This window comes from Stegastes partitus, unplaced genomic scaffold (genome assembly GCF_000690725.1).
Source record: "Stegastes partitus isolate 25-593 unplaced genomic scaffold, Stegastes_partitus-1.0.2 Scaffold114, whole genome shotgun sequence".
In the NCBI taxonomy this organism is placed as follows: domain Eukaryota; kingdom Metazoa; phylum Chordata; class Actinopteri; family Pomacentridae; genus Stegastes; species Stegastes partitus.
The window spans coordinates 37238-52534 of record NW_007577845.1 but is presented as its reverse complement, the minus strand read 5'-3'; the positions used below and the strand labels follow the sequence as shown (position 1 = coordinate 52534).

General features: G+C 42.6%; 2 protein-coding genes across 3 annotated transcripts in view; one reads left to right on the top strand and one right to left on the bottom strand.

The window, feature by feature from the left end:
- Positions 1-571: 571 nt before the first annotated feature.
- galt (galactose-1-phosphate uridylyltransferase) overlaps positions 572-15297 on the top strand; it is a 39907-nt gene continuing 25181 nt past the window's right edge. The window contains exons 1-6 of one of the 2 annotated variants that reach the window (XM_008278048.1): positions 572-763; positions 6944-7113; positions 7517-7592; positions 7792-7840; positions 13200-13329; positions 13904-13960. In XM_008278048.1, the coding sequence (XP_008276270.1) occupies positions 7006-7113; positions 7517-7592; positions 7792-7840; positions 13200-13329; positions 13904-13960 (420 nt within the window). In that variant the 5' untranslated portion in view covers positions 572-763; positions 6944-7005. Of the gene's footprint in view, positions 764-5898; positions 6015-6943; positions 7114-7516; positions 7593-7791; positions 7841-13199; positions 13330-13903; positions 13961-15297 lie in introns of those variants that run through there. The other variant, XM_008278047.1, reaches the window with a different exon arrangement.
- On the bottom strand, positions 2054-5565 carry sigmar1 (sigma non-opioid intracellular receptor 1). The gene is made up of 5 exons (XM_008278046.1): positions 5299-5565; positions 5100-5151; positions 4365-4513; positions 4066-4158; positions 2054-3972 (listed from the first exon to the last, which is right to left on the bottom strand). The coding sequence occupies exons 1-5, from the start codon at positions 5441-5443 to the stop codon at positions 3743-3745; spliced, it is 669 nt and encodes a 222-aa protein (XP_008276268.1). The 5' UTR covers positions 5444-5565; the 3' UTR covers positions 2054-3742.

The following is a 15297-nucleotide window of genomic DNA, read 5'->3' as shown; positions in this document are numbered from 1 at the left end:
GACACCTTTCAGCCTGTTTATGAATGAGTTCAGACAAGCAGCTCCATCAGTAACCTGCCGCGTACACACTGATGCTTCACTATTTATAATCTAATGTCATCATACGTCTATCGTAGGGTAAAAACAATAATTTCCCTTTAAAGGCTTTAACTCCATCTTTGTGTTCATGCTCTTGTACTTTTACTCTTGTACGATGTTTCATGCAGGACTTGCAAAGGAGGATATTTTCATTACTGTGTTGATATTCTGACTGAAGTGAAGGATCTGAATGTTTCTTCCACTCCTGGTGTTTGCTGAAAGCCTCATCCGGAGATAATGTTTTAGTTCTATTCACAACATTTCATCAAATAATACCACTTGATGTTTGCGGTACTGGATGCCTCCACTAGAGAGCAGGAAAGCTCACAGACTGTATAAGAAACATGTAGTTGGTGTATGAATGAAGGCCTTTCTGTTCTTTATAATTCCCGTTAATGTGTCACTCTTCAGGACTCCCTGTATGCTCTACTGGATGTGTTTTAGTGGTTATCTACCATGCAGTGGTGAATGTTGTGTCTTTGTGAGCAGCGTGTGGCTGATGAACATGTCTGTGTCGGCGGTGTGTATTTTTGGGGAGGTGTGTTTGTATCCATGGTAATACTTCTACATCTCCATCTCTGTGTTTGTGTACCAGACGTCTAACTTCAGCAGCCGGTGGGAGGACATCAGCAGCCTGGAAGAATCCCAACAATCAGTCAAAGAAGCTGTCGTCTGTCCCATTAAGGTGCGACTACTGTTCAAGCAGGCTGGTATGTCAGCACCGCTCGCCCTCATTCCATTCTGAATATATCTCCCTTAAAGGGCTTAAGGAGGAGGAGGCCAATAAGGTCAGGTCGGTCTGTTAGACTGACATTAAATCTATATCTGGGATAATATGGGAACACACACACACACCGATGGATAGATGGGCAACAGGGAAATAACAAAGTGGACATATATATATATAAACAACCTCATACACCGGCTACAAGCAGCACACATGCAGAACACGTGCACCTCTATGCAAACACACAGCACCAGACCCAGACGTGCACACATCCACAGAAGAAGGACCATCTTCTATCATCACACCCAGACCTCAGATATGACAACAAATCAGTTTGTCTGCATCCTCTTGACATTTACAGACAGAGATGAGGACTGATGTGTTTATCTGCTCTTCTGCTGGCCTGTTTTTATTGAATAACACCATCTGGTCTCACAGCTTCTCTCCACCTAGCAGCAGTCCCTAAAACCCCTGCCTCTAGTCTTTATGTCTTTAAATCAACTCTCTGGAGTATATGAGGTCAGCTTTGTGATTTCACTCATCTTCTGTTTCGCCCTTCAGATCGATCCTTTGTTTGGTTTTGTAGAAGAAATGCATTTGTTTTGGATTACGTGCTGTAATTATAATTAACCAAAATCCATGACTATCATACTCCTGAGCGTCATAGCTTAGCTGCAGTTATAGGCCACTGATGGTGGTCCCAGTTCCAGCATCTTTTCCAACACTATGGTTGTATTTTGTCATATTGTAGCTGCCCTGGACATAGCAGCAGTGCTATAACTTCATAAAAGGTTCAGTTCAGGTGTATATAAAAGTAGTTTGCTGCAACTCCTTTAAATGAAATCAATAAACAGAGGTCTACCAGTGGCACTGGCATCAGGGCAGACATGAGAGGGGGTTGTGAGGCTCCACACGGTTCGTGCACTTGGAAGATGATTTGTTTTCCAGCAAGACAATGACCCGAATCATAGAGCCAAAGTCACACAGAACTAGTTTAAAAGAGGAGCTGAGCCCAAGAAAACCAGGTCTCTCATCACTTTTAACTCAGAATGTTGCACAACATGCTCTGTCCTTTTCTTCTGGTGTGTATCTGTGTCTGTATGCTGTCAGCTGTAACGCTTTACTTTTTGTCTATTAGCAGTTTTGGTCAAACCCAGCATGCATTGCAGCGTACTCTGTCCTTATGTAATGAACAAAAAGAGAACGATAGTTGTCAGATAAAACAAATGCATAGAAACAACAACAAAGCAGGCGTTTATGATTTTATTTAAAAAACATGTATTTCTTCTGGCACTGTCAGTTTCAATCTTTACCCCCAGTGAATTGCACATCTGGCACAGTAATACATTTACTATTTCACCATCCGTCTGAGACCACACGGCACGGACGCAGCTCGATGGAAACTCATTACCACTAGTTACAGTATGCCTTCAGTTCAGCAGAAACCTTAAATGATTTTGTCTTCAGTCTGAACATGAGGCTGTTATATTTGCACATACAGCAGCTTTGTACCGTAGAACTCCAACAGGAAAAACACATGTAGTGTTTGGCATGATATTAGGATTGTGTTTTCCCCCCTCTGTTGGGCCAGCGCTAAACCCCACACCATGAACAGAAGCTGCCGAGGAGCCGAGTCCGATATCATTCAAGTTGATCTCCACAGTATGTTTGAGTCAGAAACGTTTCCAATGAAACGATTACAGTAAAGAACAAAAGCAGTTTGAACAATATCAGTGTTTTCCAAAGTAACATGTCATCAGACGTCCTGCTCTCTACAAACACGTGTCCTCCTTTACAGTTAAAAAAAAACCTCACAGGGGCACAGTTTAGTAGTTTTACCAGATTAGGATAGAATTCATTTTAAATATCTAGTCCAAAAAAATTGGCATTTGAAGAGAAGTGTGCAAGTTGCTCCATTTAAGTTAAATCTGCTGCTGCTGTAGCTCTGAAGCCGACAAGCACACACCAAGACAGTGACTAGAAAAATAAACCCACAAGCTGTCCCTCAGCCGACAAGACTCTGAGCTGGGACACTACAACACGCATCATCCAGGCAGTTTTCTTCAGCATATCCTCTCAAGTTTTTAACATTTTTAAAAAATATATATAGTGCAAACAGGTCGGCTATGAATGAGGAAATGTCTTCTCTGCTTCCTGCTGGTTTCTAGGAGTGGTTTGATGAGTCTGATCTTCTTAAAGCTAAAGTCAGGACCCTCGTGTGCAGAGAATCCACATGCATACAAAAGAAATGGATGTCTAATAAGAAAATAGTAGCTTTTGCTGTGCATTATATATGTTTTTGTTTGCTCTATATGCCAAATTAAGCTTTGCATATCTGTTTTTAAAAGTAATTCCTTGGTCCAAAAATGTGCAATGATCAAAACCCACTGAGTTTTAAAATCTGAACTTGTTTGTTCATATCACTGGTTGCTGAAAAGAAGTTAATGCTGCTTGCATATAGTGACTATTTTTTTAATGTTGTGAATTTTAGATTTGACAAAAGCAGCTGTAAGGCCAGATCACAAACAGAATATGAAGACGTCAGTGACTCTTGCGGCAGTCTGAGCTCTCACAGGAATGCTTACTGAGTGGTGTAAGATGCAGAGTCTCATTGCCAAAATCTGGGCAATGGGTCACGGCTTGTTTCACAATGCGTGTGATTTTGGCTAGTCGTACATCAGTCCTGTGGGACACGTTAAGACTTCAGGCTGAGGTGGAGTTAAACAGTTTAACAAGAACCTGAATGAAGATGAGGTTAACCCTAATGATGCAAATTTGGATTGTCTACAATTTCAGGTAAAAAACATTTAATATTTGCACTTAGAATCGTCGGCACAGATCCCCCCCTCCCCTCCCCCAGTGCAGTCATGGACAAAATGGCGTGACACGGTGAACTTTACGATGTTCCTGTCCACGTGTCTGAGCCTCTACCACGACTCAGAAAGCTCCAGCCTCTGTCAGTAGTGTACCAGCCTCGAGCAGCAGAGCCTTGACGTAGACGTGCACAGTGTAGAACATGGTGACAAAGTCCTGGGTGCTGAACAGGGTGTCTGCGAGAGCAAAGCCCAGCGTGGAGGGGATGAAACCTCTGCCGTACTCCACCATCCATGTGCCGGCGCTCCACTGGACCGACGTGGCCTCTCCGACAGCATGTACGATAGTGTCGCCTGTGGGAAAGGATGGAGAGCACATGAAGGAAAACAAACAAACAAAAAAAACAATCATGTGAAAGTGTAATGATCCAGATTGAAATGTGTTACCAGGATAGTATATTTCACTCTTGGTCGTCCCCTCCTTCCACTGTCTGAAGGTGCCAGAGATGATAGTGTCGGAAATCTCTGCCCAGTAACGACCTGAAGAAAGCAGCAAAAGGAAGGATTTATACTGATGGAGCTTTCTGAAGAGAAGAGATCACATCTGTCAAGTAACAATGTGCAGACGTTTCTCCTTCCTCATATGAAGACAACAAAGTCTATTTAAATTCTTCTGAGTTATATTTAGATTTTTGGAACGGATTGATTCTCCCAACAGACGGAGCTGTAAGCCCATCCTTCCTCACCTGAGTGTCCTCCTGTGTCCACGGCGGTGCCAAACAGCAGCAGGTACTCTGTGAGGGAGGCGTGGAGGAGACACATGGAGCCCATCCAGCCTCCAGCGTTCACAAACACCCACTGCAGGTCCTCATCTGGCAGGATGTGGCCGGGATACCTGGTTCAGAGACACTTTATTAGAGCACAGATAAAACCCTCATCTCAGTGTGTTTAAGTCATACATGTAGATTATTAAAACGCTTCCTTTCAGTTTCAACTAGGGAATAATCCTGACGACTAACTTACTCCTGGATTCACCAAAGAACTTGACAACAAACGATCCTGGAGCCACCTGAAGCCAAACCCCTCCTCTTGGTATCCAAAGTGCACCATGTCAGAGTTCAGCCGCTTTCAGTTTTACAGCACTGTACAAGTCTGCTTTCAAACTTCCCTTTAATAGGCAAGAGCTGCTGTTACATCCACTGAACAAATCTGAATGCAGACCTCAGGGATGTTTTATCCACTAAAATATGCACATTCAAAAAAATCATTGCACCTGAACATGAAGCAGTCAGATGCTGAACTGATCAGTCACCTGACATAACATGAGGCCAGTGAGCTGCAGTGAGAATCCACTTCTGATGATAGATGCACAAATCAGTCGGTCCAGTGGACACGGTGTGGTTGTAGTTGTGTGTGTTCAGTGCTCATTCATGCCAGCACGTGTCTGTGTGTATTTTAAAACAACATAATGCTTTTATTACCTCTTCCTGAGCTCCACGACCACTTTGGAGAAAGCCTGCTCGTGGTCCTGTCCTGGGAACACACACATTCACACATGGGCTTCAGGGACCATTCAGGGAACCTAAATAAGGCTGATTTATACTTTAAACGGGATGTGAGGGAACTGCAGTTCGGTCATGGCTTCATCTCTACGTGGAAACCACTGAACACTGAGCTCACCTGCGTACTGTTTGGCCAATTTGGCGACGTCTTCTTTGTTGAAAACGTACTGCTTGGTGGCCATCCAGTGCCGCAGCAGCAGCACGGCCAGGACGGTGACTGCGGCGAACAGCAGCAGCCTGAAACCCGTTTTCACTGCGGACATGGTCGAAACGAAAACGCACAGACAGACACGAAGCAGCGGGTTCGGCTACATGCGCACACAGAGGCGGTCCGGCTGCTCCAAACACGCCATGGGCAGAACGAGTGTGGAGTCCAGCTGACGGCTTCTTCCTGGTCAGCTGACAGCTGGAGAGGGCAGCTCAGCCAATCACAGCGCGAGTACGTCGTGTAGGCAACAGAGGCTCCGAGGTTGCCAGCATAGCGTAAAACCCCCTCGTCACGTTTATACAAAAAAAAGTGGACCAGAACTTTACATTTTAAGTTCATGTGTTAAACTGAAACATTAACGTGTCGTGTTATCGTTAATTAGTGATTTAGTTCTATCTGTTATGGATTATTGGAGGTTTGTCGTCACACGTTGTTTTGTCCCAAACAGCCGCTTTTCCGCTTGTCAAACAAACAGGAAGTAGGTCGAGGGGTGCTGCGGAAAGTGTCGGCTAGCACAGTTAGCTCAAGTTCAGGGAGAGCAGAGGGCTGATGGGTTAACAGAGCAGCTGACAGTTCACAGACAGCAGACATGAGTGGGAAACAAGACGTCAGTTTTGATCCCAAAGGTACGTTTTATTTGGCAATTTAAAAAAAAGTACAAAGTTGAATGACTTTCCCAGAATATCCTGCATGAGTACTCCAAACTTCTGTCAGTGATTCCACATTTCATTTTAAATCCGTCAGTTTTGCTTGAGTTTTCTAAACGCCAAAGTCCACACGACCAGACTTTAACCGAACCGAAACCCTTTAGAACACACGCAGGCTGCACTGCAGGACTTCAGGAGAGATCCTGCATCGATGTTGTCAACTTCTAGACTTACTTCTTCGTACCAAACTTGGGGCACTTGGATGCAAATATTTACTATAAAGAGTGTATTCATTGGTGCTGTTTGGATTGTTTACCAGCCGAACTGACTGATGGGTCAGAGCAGTTCAGACGATGTCTTTAACATTATTCTACCCTGAAGCTGAACGTTCACATTCTGGTGTGATCTTTAAATCAACGCGTCTTTGAATGGAGTTCGGTCATAGTGGATTTCAATCCAAACAGAGAGCCTGTCTTTTATAGGTTTACTGATACCAATGTGTTATCTGTTCAGTGACATAAGCACTGACAGAATGCTCACAGACTACAGGACACACTGCCAGCTGTGCACTCTTGTGATTTCCTGCAGCTCTCACTGCTGCAAGTTCCTGAATTCTGTTTGATGAGTTGTAATCACAACACAAAATGTTCGGCTTTGTGTCACATTTTATACACTAAAGGTTATGTTTCCCCCAAATTCTAATAATTGAAAATGAAAATGATTGTTAGTTACAGCCATGCAACTATTAATAGTAATAATAATAATAATAATAATAATAATAAGCTATGATAATAATGATAATAGCTTCTAGCTGATCAGGTTGACAAACGTCTCATTAAACTCCGCTGTCAGTCACGTGTGTCTGTTACTACACTGTCATGTCTTATTCTATGTCTTGTGTACCTCAGAGCACCAGCACCTGCGCTACAACCCTCTGCGGGACAGCTGGGTCCTGGTGTCGGCCCACCGCATGAAGAGGCCCTGGGCCGGTCAGGTGGAAAAGCCTCCCGAGGAGCATGTGCCCAGATTTGACCCCCGCAACCCGCTCTGTCCGGGCAACACACGCGCAAATGGGGAGGTAAGAAGAAGTAGATGCATGGGTCTAAATGACAAAGCAAGTATCTCTTTCTTTTTACACCGAGCAAGATTTTCTGCCGTTTATTAAACATTTAAAAAGGCGTCAGTCACGTTGTCCACCTCATGACAGTGTAACCCAAACTCCAGGCCTCCGTTCACAAACACAGGCATCTTGTCACATATGCTTCATCCAAACTTCTCAGTGGTCTGATGTGGTGGACATTAACCAGTAAAATCATAATACTACCAGTGTTATAAACCAATGTGGATGTTTCTTTACTCATTGTGTTGTTTTTTGACACATATGTGGAAACCAAGCAACAGGTATAGATAATATCTGTCCTGGACAACAAGCAGGATTTGCTCTCCTGTTTCTTGATATCTGTTTGTCTGTCTTCTTCCAGGTAAATCCGACCTATGACAGTACGTTTGTGTTTGAGAACGACTTCCCTGCTCTCCAGCCAGATGCTCCAGATCCCGGTACGCTCCGGTTCTGTATGAATACTGTCAAACAGTCGAACATCTCTAAGCAGTGCAGTAACAAACAAAATGCACTTCTTTTTTTCATATTGTACTTTCATGTCGCTCTTTAGCTGCTTCGTGTAACGCAGAATGATAATGTGCTAAACATATTCTTCTGTTTACGGTTTTAAAGAAATAATTCTGTTGTGTTTTTCAGGTTCGGAGCAGCATCCGTTATTTCAGTCTAAAGCTGCCAGAGGCGTCTGGTAAGAACAAAGCTCTCTATAGGAATAGTTCATGTAAACGTGTGTCTGTCTCACTGTTGTGTGTTATTTATTAAAACATGCCAGGAAGCTACTGATGAAGGCAGACGTGTGTGTCTCATGTTGTGCCTGGCCTTTTACCAAACATCTACAAGAATACTGCAATTATAATATAAATTAACTTGTGTTTGGTGGCTTAGGATCTATTTATGGATGCATCTTAATCAGTGTTCCTCGTCAAGATTGTGATACATTCAAATTTATGACTAATTAAATCTCAGCTGATGAGTGCAATCAGAGCAGTCACGCTGAGGCGGCCGTAATTCGCCGTAGTCATCGTCGTCATCATAATCAGGTTATTAGGTGAAGCTAATTGTGCTAATCAATGCGCTGCACGCTCTCTGTTTTCAGGACATGTTGAACTTTTGCAAAACAAAGTCCCAGATCCCCGACATGCGTCCACCAGGCTGTGTGGTTGTTCTGAGCCGCCAGCAGATGGAGATGCTTCCTCGCTGCTCTGGTTTATTGGCACCAGAGGCTTGGATGTGATTCTGATGCTTTCCTTAGATCAATTTCTGCTTATTCCCAGGAGTACGTTGTTTTCACCAAAGAAGGACTTAAAAAAGTTTCGAGCCAGTTTTCTGATGTGCAGACATTGATTGCTGGATTTATTCAGTGTCATGTTGAGTCTGAGGAGCTTAACGGGAGGCCTAATCCTTTGTTAGTGCTCGCTTCTTTAATGCAATAGCCGGTAATTTATGAATTCAACATCCACAAAGAAGTGAGAAAAATCTGTGCCAACAAAGTTTTTCTTGTTTCAGACCCTGATCTTAGTTGGTTTTTACGCTGCCATGGGTCAATACACGGATCGTACATGACTACAACTCACATTGTTTTTATCATATCAAACATATATGACTTGAAAGAACGCTCCTGAACAATCCTGTACTCTGAGAATAGCAGATGATTGTGCCCGACAGCACGGTTGCATAACAATTGAATAATAGATTAAATGAAAACACTGTACTGCATGTGCTGGTTGAAAACTGAATTCTGTGGAGGCTGTCAGGTGTTGCTCGCTCACAAAGTAATGAAGCACAGAAACAGCAGCGATCGATGCGCTGCGCTGTCTTCGTGTCTGATTGTTAACATTCAGAGTGTGTCTTGGTAATTCAGTCTCGCCGCACACGGGATTGTGTGGTTTTTCTTTTCACAATGTGTGATGGTAAGGATATTTTAGTCGCAGTGCTTCTGTGGTCCGTTCAGTCCTCGCGGTGTCGGGTCCGTATCAGCAGAGAGAGAAGCTTGTTCACCTAACTGGAGCTTGTTGCCCTGCAGCAGAGAGCCAATTAGAGGGAAAAACAAAATGGGAAATGGGATTTTGGGGATCTGGGCCGAGGGAGACAAAAGAGAGATATGGTGAGGGAAGAGCTGAGAAAACTCCTAATGATTTATCATATCACCTCCTCTCAGCCGTACGCTTCCTCTCAGCACTCCAGAGAGAAAATATTTGGTCACACGTTGTTGTACAGGCCTGATAGTGCTGCTGTCATTTCCTAGAGAGGAGCCGGTGTTTTACTGCACTGTCTCGGTATGTTTGGTAATTTGGTCCAAATTCTTAGAAAACAATGACATCAGGTTTGCTTCACAATGTTCTGCACAACAGCTTTCTGACATATATCACAAGATTAAAGAAGAAAAAAAAAAAAATAGCAGATTAATTAATAGACTAAGTAATAGTGGCACTTTGTTTTTTTTGCAGTATTGCTCTTGAGTATTTATAGAGTTTTGCTTCTATTTTCTAAATTGTAAAACCCCAGTTAATATGAAATTAGTCTGTGAAACATTATATAACCCGCATTAATTAGTTAACTAATTTAAATAAATGTCTTGAAGGCTGTTGGAGGGATGCTTGTGTGCTAACCAGGAGTCTTGCCAGCGGCTTCCCTCTGGAGCGAGCAGAGTCCAGATGTCAGCTGGTCAACAGGATCAGCTCTTTATTCTGCTCTGAACCGTCTCTACAGGAGTTGTTACAACATTCGGTCTGAACATCTATTCTGTTTCTTCACAATGAGCTGTAATAATGTCATATTCTGTCTTTCCTTCTGACTTGTGTTTACTGCTTGTTGCAGGACCTGATTAATGCAGTTAACCGTCAGCTCATAGCATCTGGTCCGATTAATCCGGTTACCAGCTCTGGTCTGCAGCAGTCATGGAATTTTAGTTGACGACAGTTTGACATACAAAAAACAAAAAAGGTGATTAACCACTGGGTTGTCTGTTCAGTTTCTACCTCTGTTAGTTTGACATTAGTGGCACCAGTGCTTGTGAACGCCGTCCATATCCGACCAGTGACCTCCACAGAGTTATTGGGCTCTCCTTCCCCATTTGGCGTGACACCAACATGTGCCCTGGGTGGTGCTGTGGTGTCTGGCTGTGCAGTTAAATCCACGACGTTAATGGGAACAGATGCTCATCGAGATGCAGCCAGTGGAATACTGGAAGTCAAATACCTCCAGATGAACAGACGTCACCACTAAACTGTAGCAGGAGAAGTTTAAAATCTGACACTTCTACCACGATAATGTGCTGCTTTTATACAGGTGACTGTAAATAATCCTGACAAAAATGCTCAACCGTGACAGGCCTGTGTGTGTGACCTGCTGTAGCCATGTGGGATTGAACAGGCAGCTGAAAAGAGTTAGTAAGACCAGTGCTTCTGAAAATACAGCCTTCAAATCACCCAGTTCATAACGTACTTTATACCTACAATAGCTGAAGTTGTAATTAGGCTGGAGACACACACACACACACACACACACACACACACACACACGCTCAGCTTGCAGCTCCTGTAATTGTCCGCTCATGAACAATTCATAAATACGACCGTTCAGTTTTGCTCAAAGCATAAACACCAAAGTCGTGTTCAATTATTGATCGTGTACGAGCAGCTTGGGCCCAAGAAGAGCCCGAGTGTTGATATAAATTTCATTATTCTGACTCTGACAGTCGGGCTGCTTTCCCTCGGTGCTATAGGTAAAGCCTGAGAGCAAACAAACCAGCGGTGTTTTCTTAAACCCACACAGACGCTCGGTTTGCTGGAACCTGCACACGCTCATCTAATCTCTGAATAACGAGGTTCAGATGTAGTTAGACTCTGAAAGCCGCCGTGTTTCACGTTTTTCTGTACAGAAGCTTCAGATGTGATGGGTATCATAGTTAAAGCTCTGTTTGTAGGTAAAGCTGATGTTCAGGTCTGATCCAGGAGGTCTCATTGTGCCGTCCGTCTCCCTTTGGATTCCCAGAACACTTTCCCATCAGTTCAGAGAGTTTGGGGCTAAAGTTTGGCAGCACTGACGAGTATTACCTTCTGACATAAGTCACCTGTGAATTCTGCTGCACCAAACGATAAAGCTCCAATAATATTAATTACTGTCATTTTGCTCTGCCTGTAGGTTAAACTCAGACTAAGTGAACTTTATATACGGATACAGTTTTGACTCAACCCATGAATATAATCCAGATCTGTGTGTGATTGCATTCACTAGAAAAAACACATTTAAATCTGAGAGGAGCAAATTGTCAGGCTCGCTGTTGTTTTCTCCAATTGATCCACTGACAAGAGCTTCAACAAAAGAAAACCAGAAGGAAAAGACGCCAAAGTGAGCATCTGTATCTGACAGGCAGAGAACAAACAGCAGATCATCTCTGAGCTTTAACTGACCAGGACAGCTCCACACACATCAAGAATATATATGTTGTTCTTATGAAAGCAGAGACAGCGTAACACGTTTATCACTTATTAATCATCATCAGATCAGCAACAAGAAACATCAGAATAAATAACAGACACAAAAAACTAAGAGCCAAACAGCACAAACACACAATGAGACGTAAAAACTTTGTCTAAATGACACCTGGACAGGTTGAACGTCTGTAAAGTGAGAGAAGCTTTTATGTCTGGATGGTTGCACTCCTGATTTCATCTGACTTTTTCTCTTGAAGTCTTCAGTATTCTGACGTCTCATTAAAGAGATTTATAAAGACGCCGTGCTAGCCAAGCAGCTAAACAGTGATACTAGACATGATTTCAGTTTGTTTCTGTATATCGATTTATCACCAAATGCCTGCAAAACTAATGACACTACCACTAGTCTCAGTTAGTATAGTATAGCATGCTAACAAGCTAAACTAATGGTGAACATCATGTGCATAGCATAAACATAAGCTACTGCTAATATCATCGTCAGCATGCTGGCATGTTGTTGTTAGCATTTAGCTCTGATGCTCAGCTGGGCCTGTGTGGAGCAGAACAGGGTTTATCCAGTTTGTCCAGTGTTGGCAAAGGTTCAAACATCTTTAAAGAGGGTGAAATATGAGCCATGTTTGGACAGAGGTTGCTAAATGCATTGCTTTCTGTTTAATCTGACAAGAAGAAGACATCAGGACTGACTTCCACAGCAGCAGAAACAGAAACATGAACTCAGATTCACTGCAGTCAGTTCAGATTCTTGTTCTAAATAATCAGATCATTACAACAGCCTGTTAAAATGCTTTTCTACTGGATTCAAGTCATAAATTTAACTCACAAATGTATGAGAAAAAAACTAATATTGTTCTCTAAATTAAAAAGTCGTTCATTTGTAAGAAAAAAAATCAGATTTTTTTTCGTGGAGCCACGTTGTGTAACTTAACGAGGTCTGATCAACCTGTCAGACCCACCGATGCATCAGGTGATCAGGCTGTCGTAGGAATCCCTGAACCGAACAGAACCTGACCCTTAAAGTGTTCTGTTCACATCTAACTTACTCCACAGCTCCACACCTTGACGATCAATTAGTTTGATGATGAGTTCGACCAAATCACATTTTAATTTCCTGTCAATACAACCAGTGATGTCGTTAAATCAGTGAGTTCTTCTAAATAGGATCAACTTACAGCAACACTTCTTCAAAGTCTGGTGACTCCAGACTGAAATCAGGAGTGTTTGCTTATTGCTAAATCCGTCTGTATCGTATAACTTCAGTATAATTTGAATAAATCATCCGCTGCAGGCAGGAATACGCAGCAGGTGGCAGCGTGTTGGTGTGATGAGGTGATTCATCATCGCAAAGAACAGAAGATAAAACAGTTTATTCAAGTTTTTGTTCTGATTATTCCTGTAAATGTGTGTTAATCTCAGTGAAAGGTTTTTCTTGTACATTAACAGCAGTTTTTTCCTCAAATCATTACCATGTCCTCCAGCACCTTTATTTAAAAACCTTCACGTAATGCGTGACCAACAATGTCCTGTATTGTTGTAAGTTCAGGATCTAACACGTCATCGTCTTTTTTTCCTCTTTCTTCTGGCCGTTCTCAGTAAGGTCATGTGTTTCCATCCCTGGTCAGACGTCACCCTCCCGCTCATGAAGAAGCAGGAGGTTGTCAGTGTGATTGACAAGTGGGCAGAACTTGTTGAAGAACTCGGCTCTACCTACCCGTGGGTTCAGGTACAGGACACAAAGTTTTAATCGCATCCACAAATTATTGATCTGATTCCTCCCAGGCCTGGATACCTGTAAAGAAGGAGCTGATAAACTCTTCACCCCATCCTCTACTCTCACTCCTTGACCCCTGCAGGTTTCTCATTTTAATGCGTCTCGTATCGGATTGGGTGAAACTTTAATAATGCTTCTGGGCGAGCTCACAAATTGAAAGAGCAGAAAAAGAAAGTTATGGATGAGACAAGATGTAAAACTTTACAATACTTGTTAATTAAATTCTCATGCTGAAGATATTTATGTTGTTTGAGCCACAAGATCTGTGAAAAAGCAGCAGTTGGACCCATAAATGTGCAGCTTTGGCGGCTGATCGTGAGCGAATCACAACATCGACGTCGCCGAATCAGTCCACAATCCAAAACCTAATTGATTTATACGGATTTCAATTTACACATCAAAGGTCAGCGAACGCAGTCTAGTAAACGTGAACGGTGATGATGTGACTGCAGAGTGTTTCCTGCATCAGTGTGAGTCAACATGAAGACTTTAACTAAACCAAGGATGAACTTTCCTCTTCCTCTAGATCTTTGAAAATAAGGGAGCTACGATGGGTTGCTCAAACCCACATCCTCACTGCCAGGTAGGACACACACGCACACACACACACACACACACACACGTAACTGCAGTGGTGGAAAGTAACTAAGTACATTTACTCATGTACAGTTTTAAGGCACTTGTAGTTTCTGAAGTATTTCTATTTTACGTCATACGTCTCCTTCATTACATTTCATCGGGAAATGTTGTTGTTTCGCCTCCACCGTGTTTGTCTGGCAGCTTCAGTTACTCTTAAGATAATATAATAAACAGATAATTTAAGAAGCTTTAAAATACAACACGCTGGTTAAGGGTTTCCAGCCTTTTTGACTTCTGTTGTCTTATAAACAGCACTGTTTGCTCGCTGAATTTTCATCTTTTCTCTGTCATTAATCACCTCATATTATTCATTTCAGATTAATTTGTTCATACAGTAGTTCACATTAGCTCCACTTCCTACAGCTAAATCAATAATTAATGTAATATATGTAATATTATGTCAGTCAGAGGAACAAAACCAGTACTTTAACTGTTGAGCTCCATTTTGCAGCCAGTACTTATTTACTTATGCTTAGATCTAATTTTCCATGCAGGACCTTGTACCTGGTAGGGGACAGTCTTTACTTTATCATAAAGGATCTGAATACTTCTTACACTACGGCACAACAAACATTACCGCTGCCAGTCATTTTAAATTCATTTATACATTAAATGTGCTCAGAGTGAGACCAGAGTTCTGTCCATACATTAACACACAGCGCTGCTCCGGCTGCTTCTTCCATCACAGCTGCAGCGTGAACACCAACTAACCAAATGCTTTTATCATTAATGCAATCCGTCACACGGCGCCCCTCTTATGCTACGACAGTAAAGCTGAGGTGTTTTAAAGAAGCACTGAAGTCTTCAGCAAGACAGAATCTGTTCAGTGACTCCAGAGACTGTCAGCAGCTGATTTTTTTTTTTGCACATTTCTTATTTTTCCTTTATTGTGTGTTTTTTTGCGCGTAGCCACGCCCGCTCCGACATTTCCTCGTGTTTTCCTGTTCTGTGAGGCAGGGAGAGGCTTTCCAAACCATCACCTCTCAGCGTGATGCTGATAAAGAGCACAAACAGGAGGGAGACAAGAAACAAAGAGATGGTTAGCTGGGCTAGACAGAGCCACGCCGTGAATGTTAAAGAGCAGCGGTGTTGTGTCATAATAGGGTATTAGAAATAATGTGTAAGACAAAGGATAGAAAGGGCTTCACTGGGTGACAACAAAGGTGGTGAACTATGATGACCAGTCAGCAAACGTGATGATTGATATGAACTAAATGAAGAGCAGCTAAACACCAGTCCAGGGTTCATCAGAACACTGAGGATGTTGTTTTAGCTTCAGCA

Excerpts from the sequence above, each read along its gene's own strand:
- sigmar1 (XM_008278046.1), bottom strand. The coding sequence starts at position 5,443 with ATGTCCGCAGTGAAAACGGGTTTCAGGCTGCTGCTGTTCGCCGCAGTC. Across the intron at positions 5,152-5,298 it reads ATTGGCCAAACAGTACGCAG|GACAGGACCACGAGCAGGCT; the intron begins GTGAGCTCAGTG and ends GTGTGTTCCCAG. Across the intron at positions 4,514-5,099 it reads GTCGTGGAGCTCAGGAAGAG|GTATCCCGGCCACATCCTGC; the intron begins GTAATAAAAGCA and ends TCTCTGAACCAG.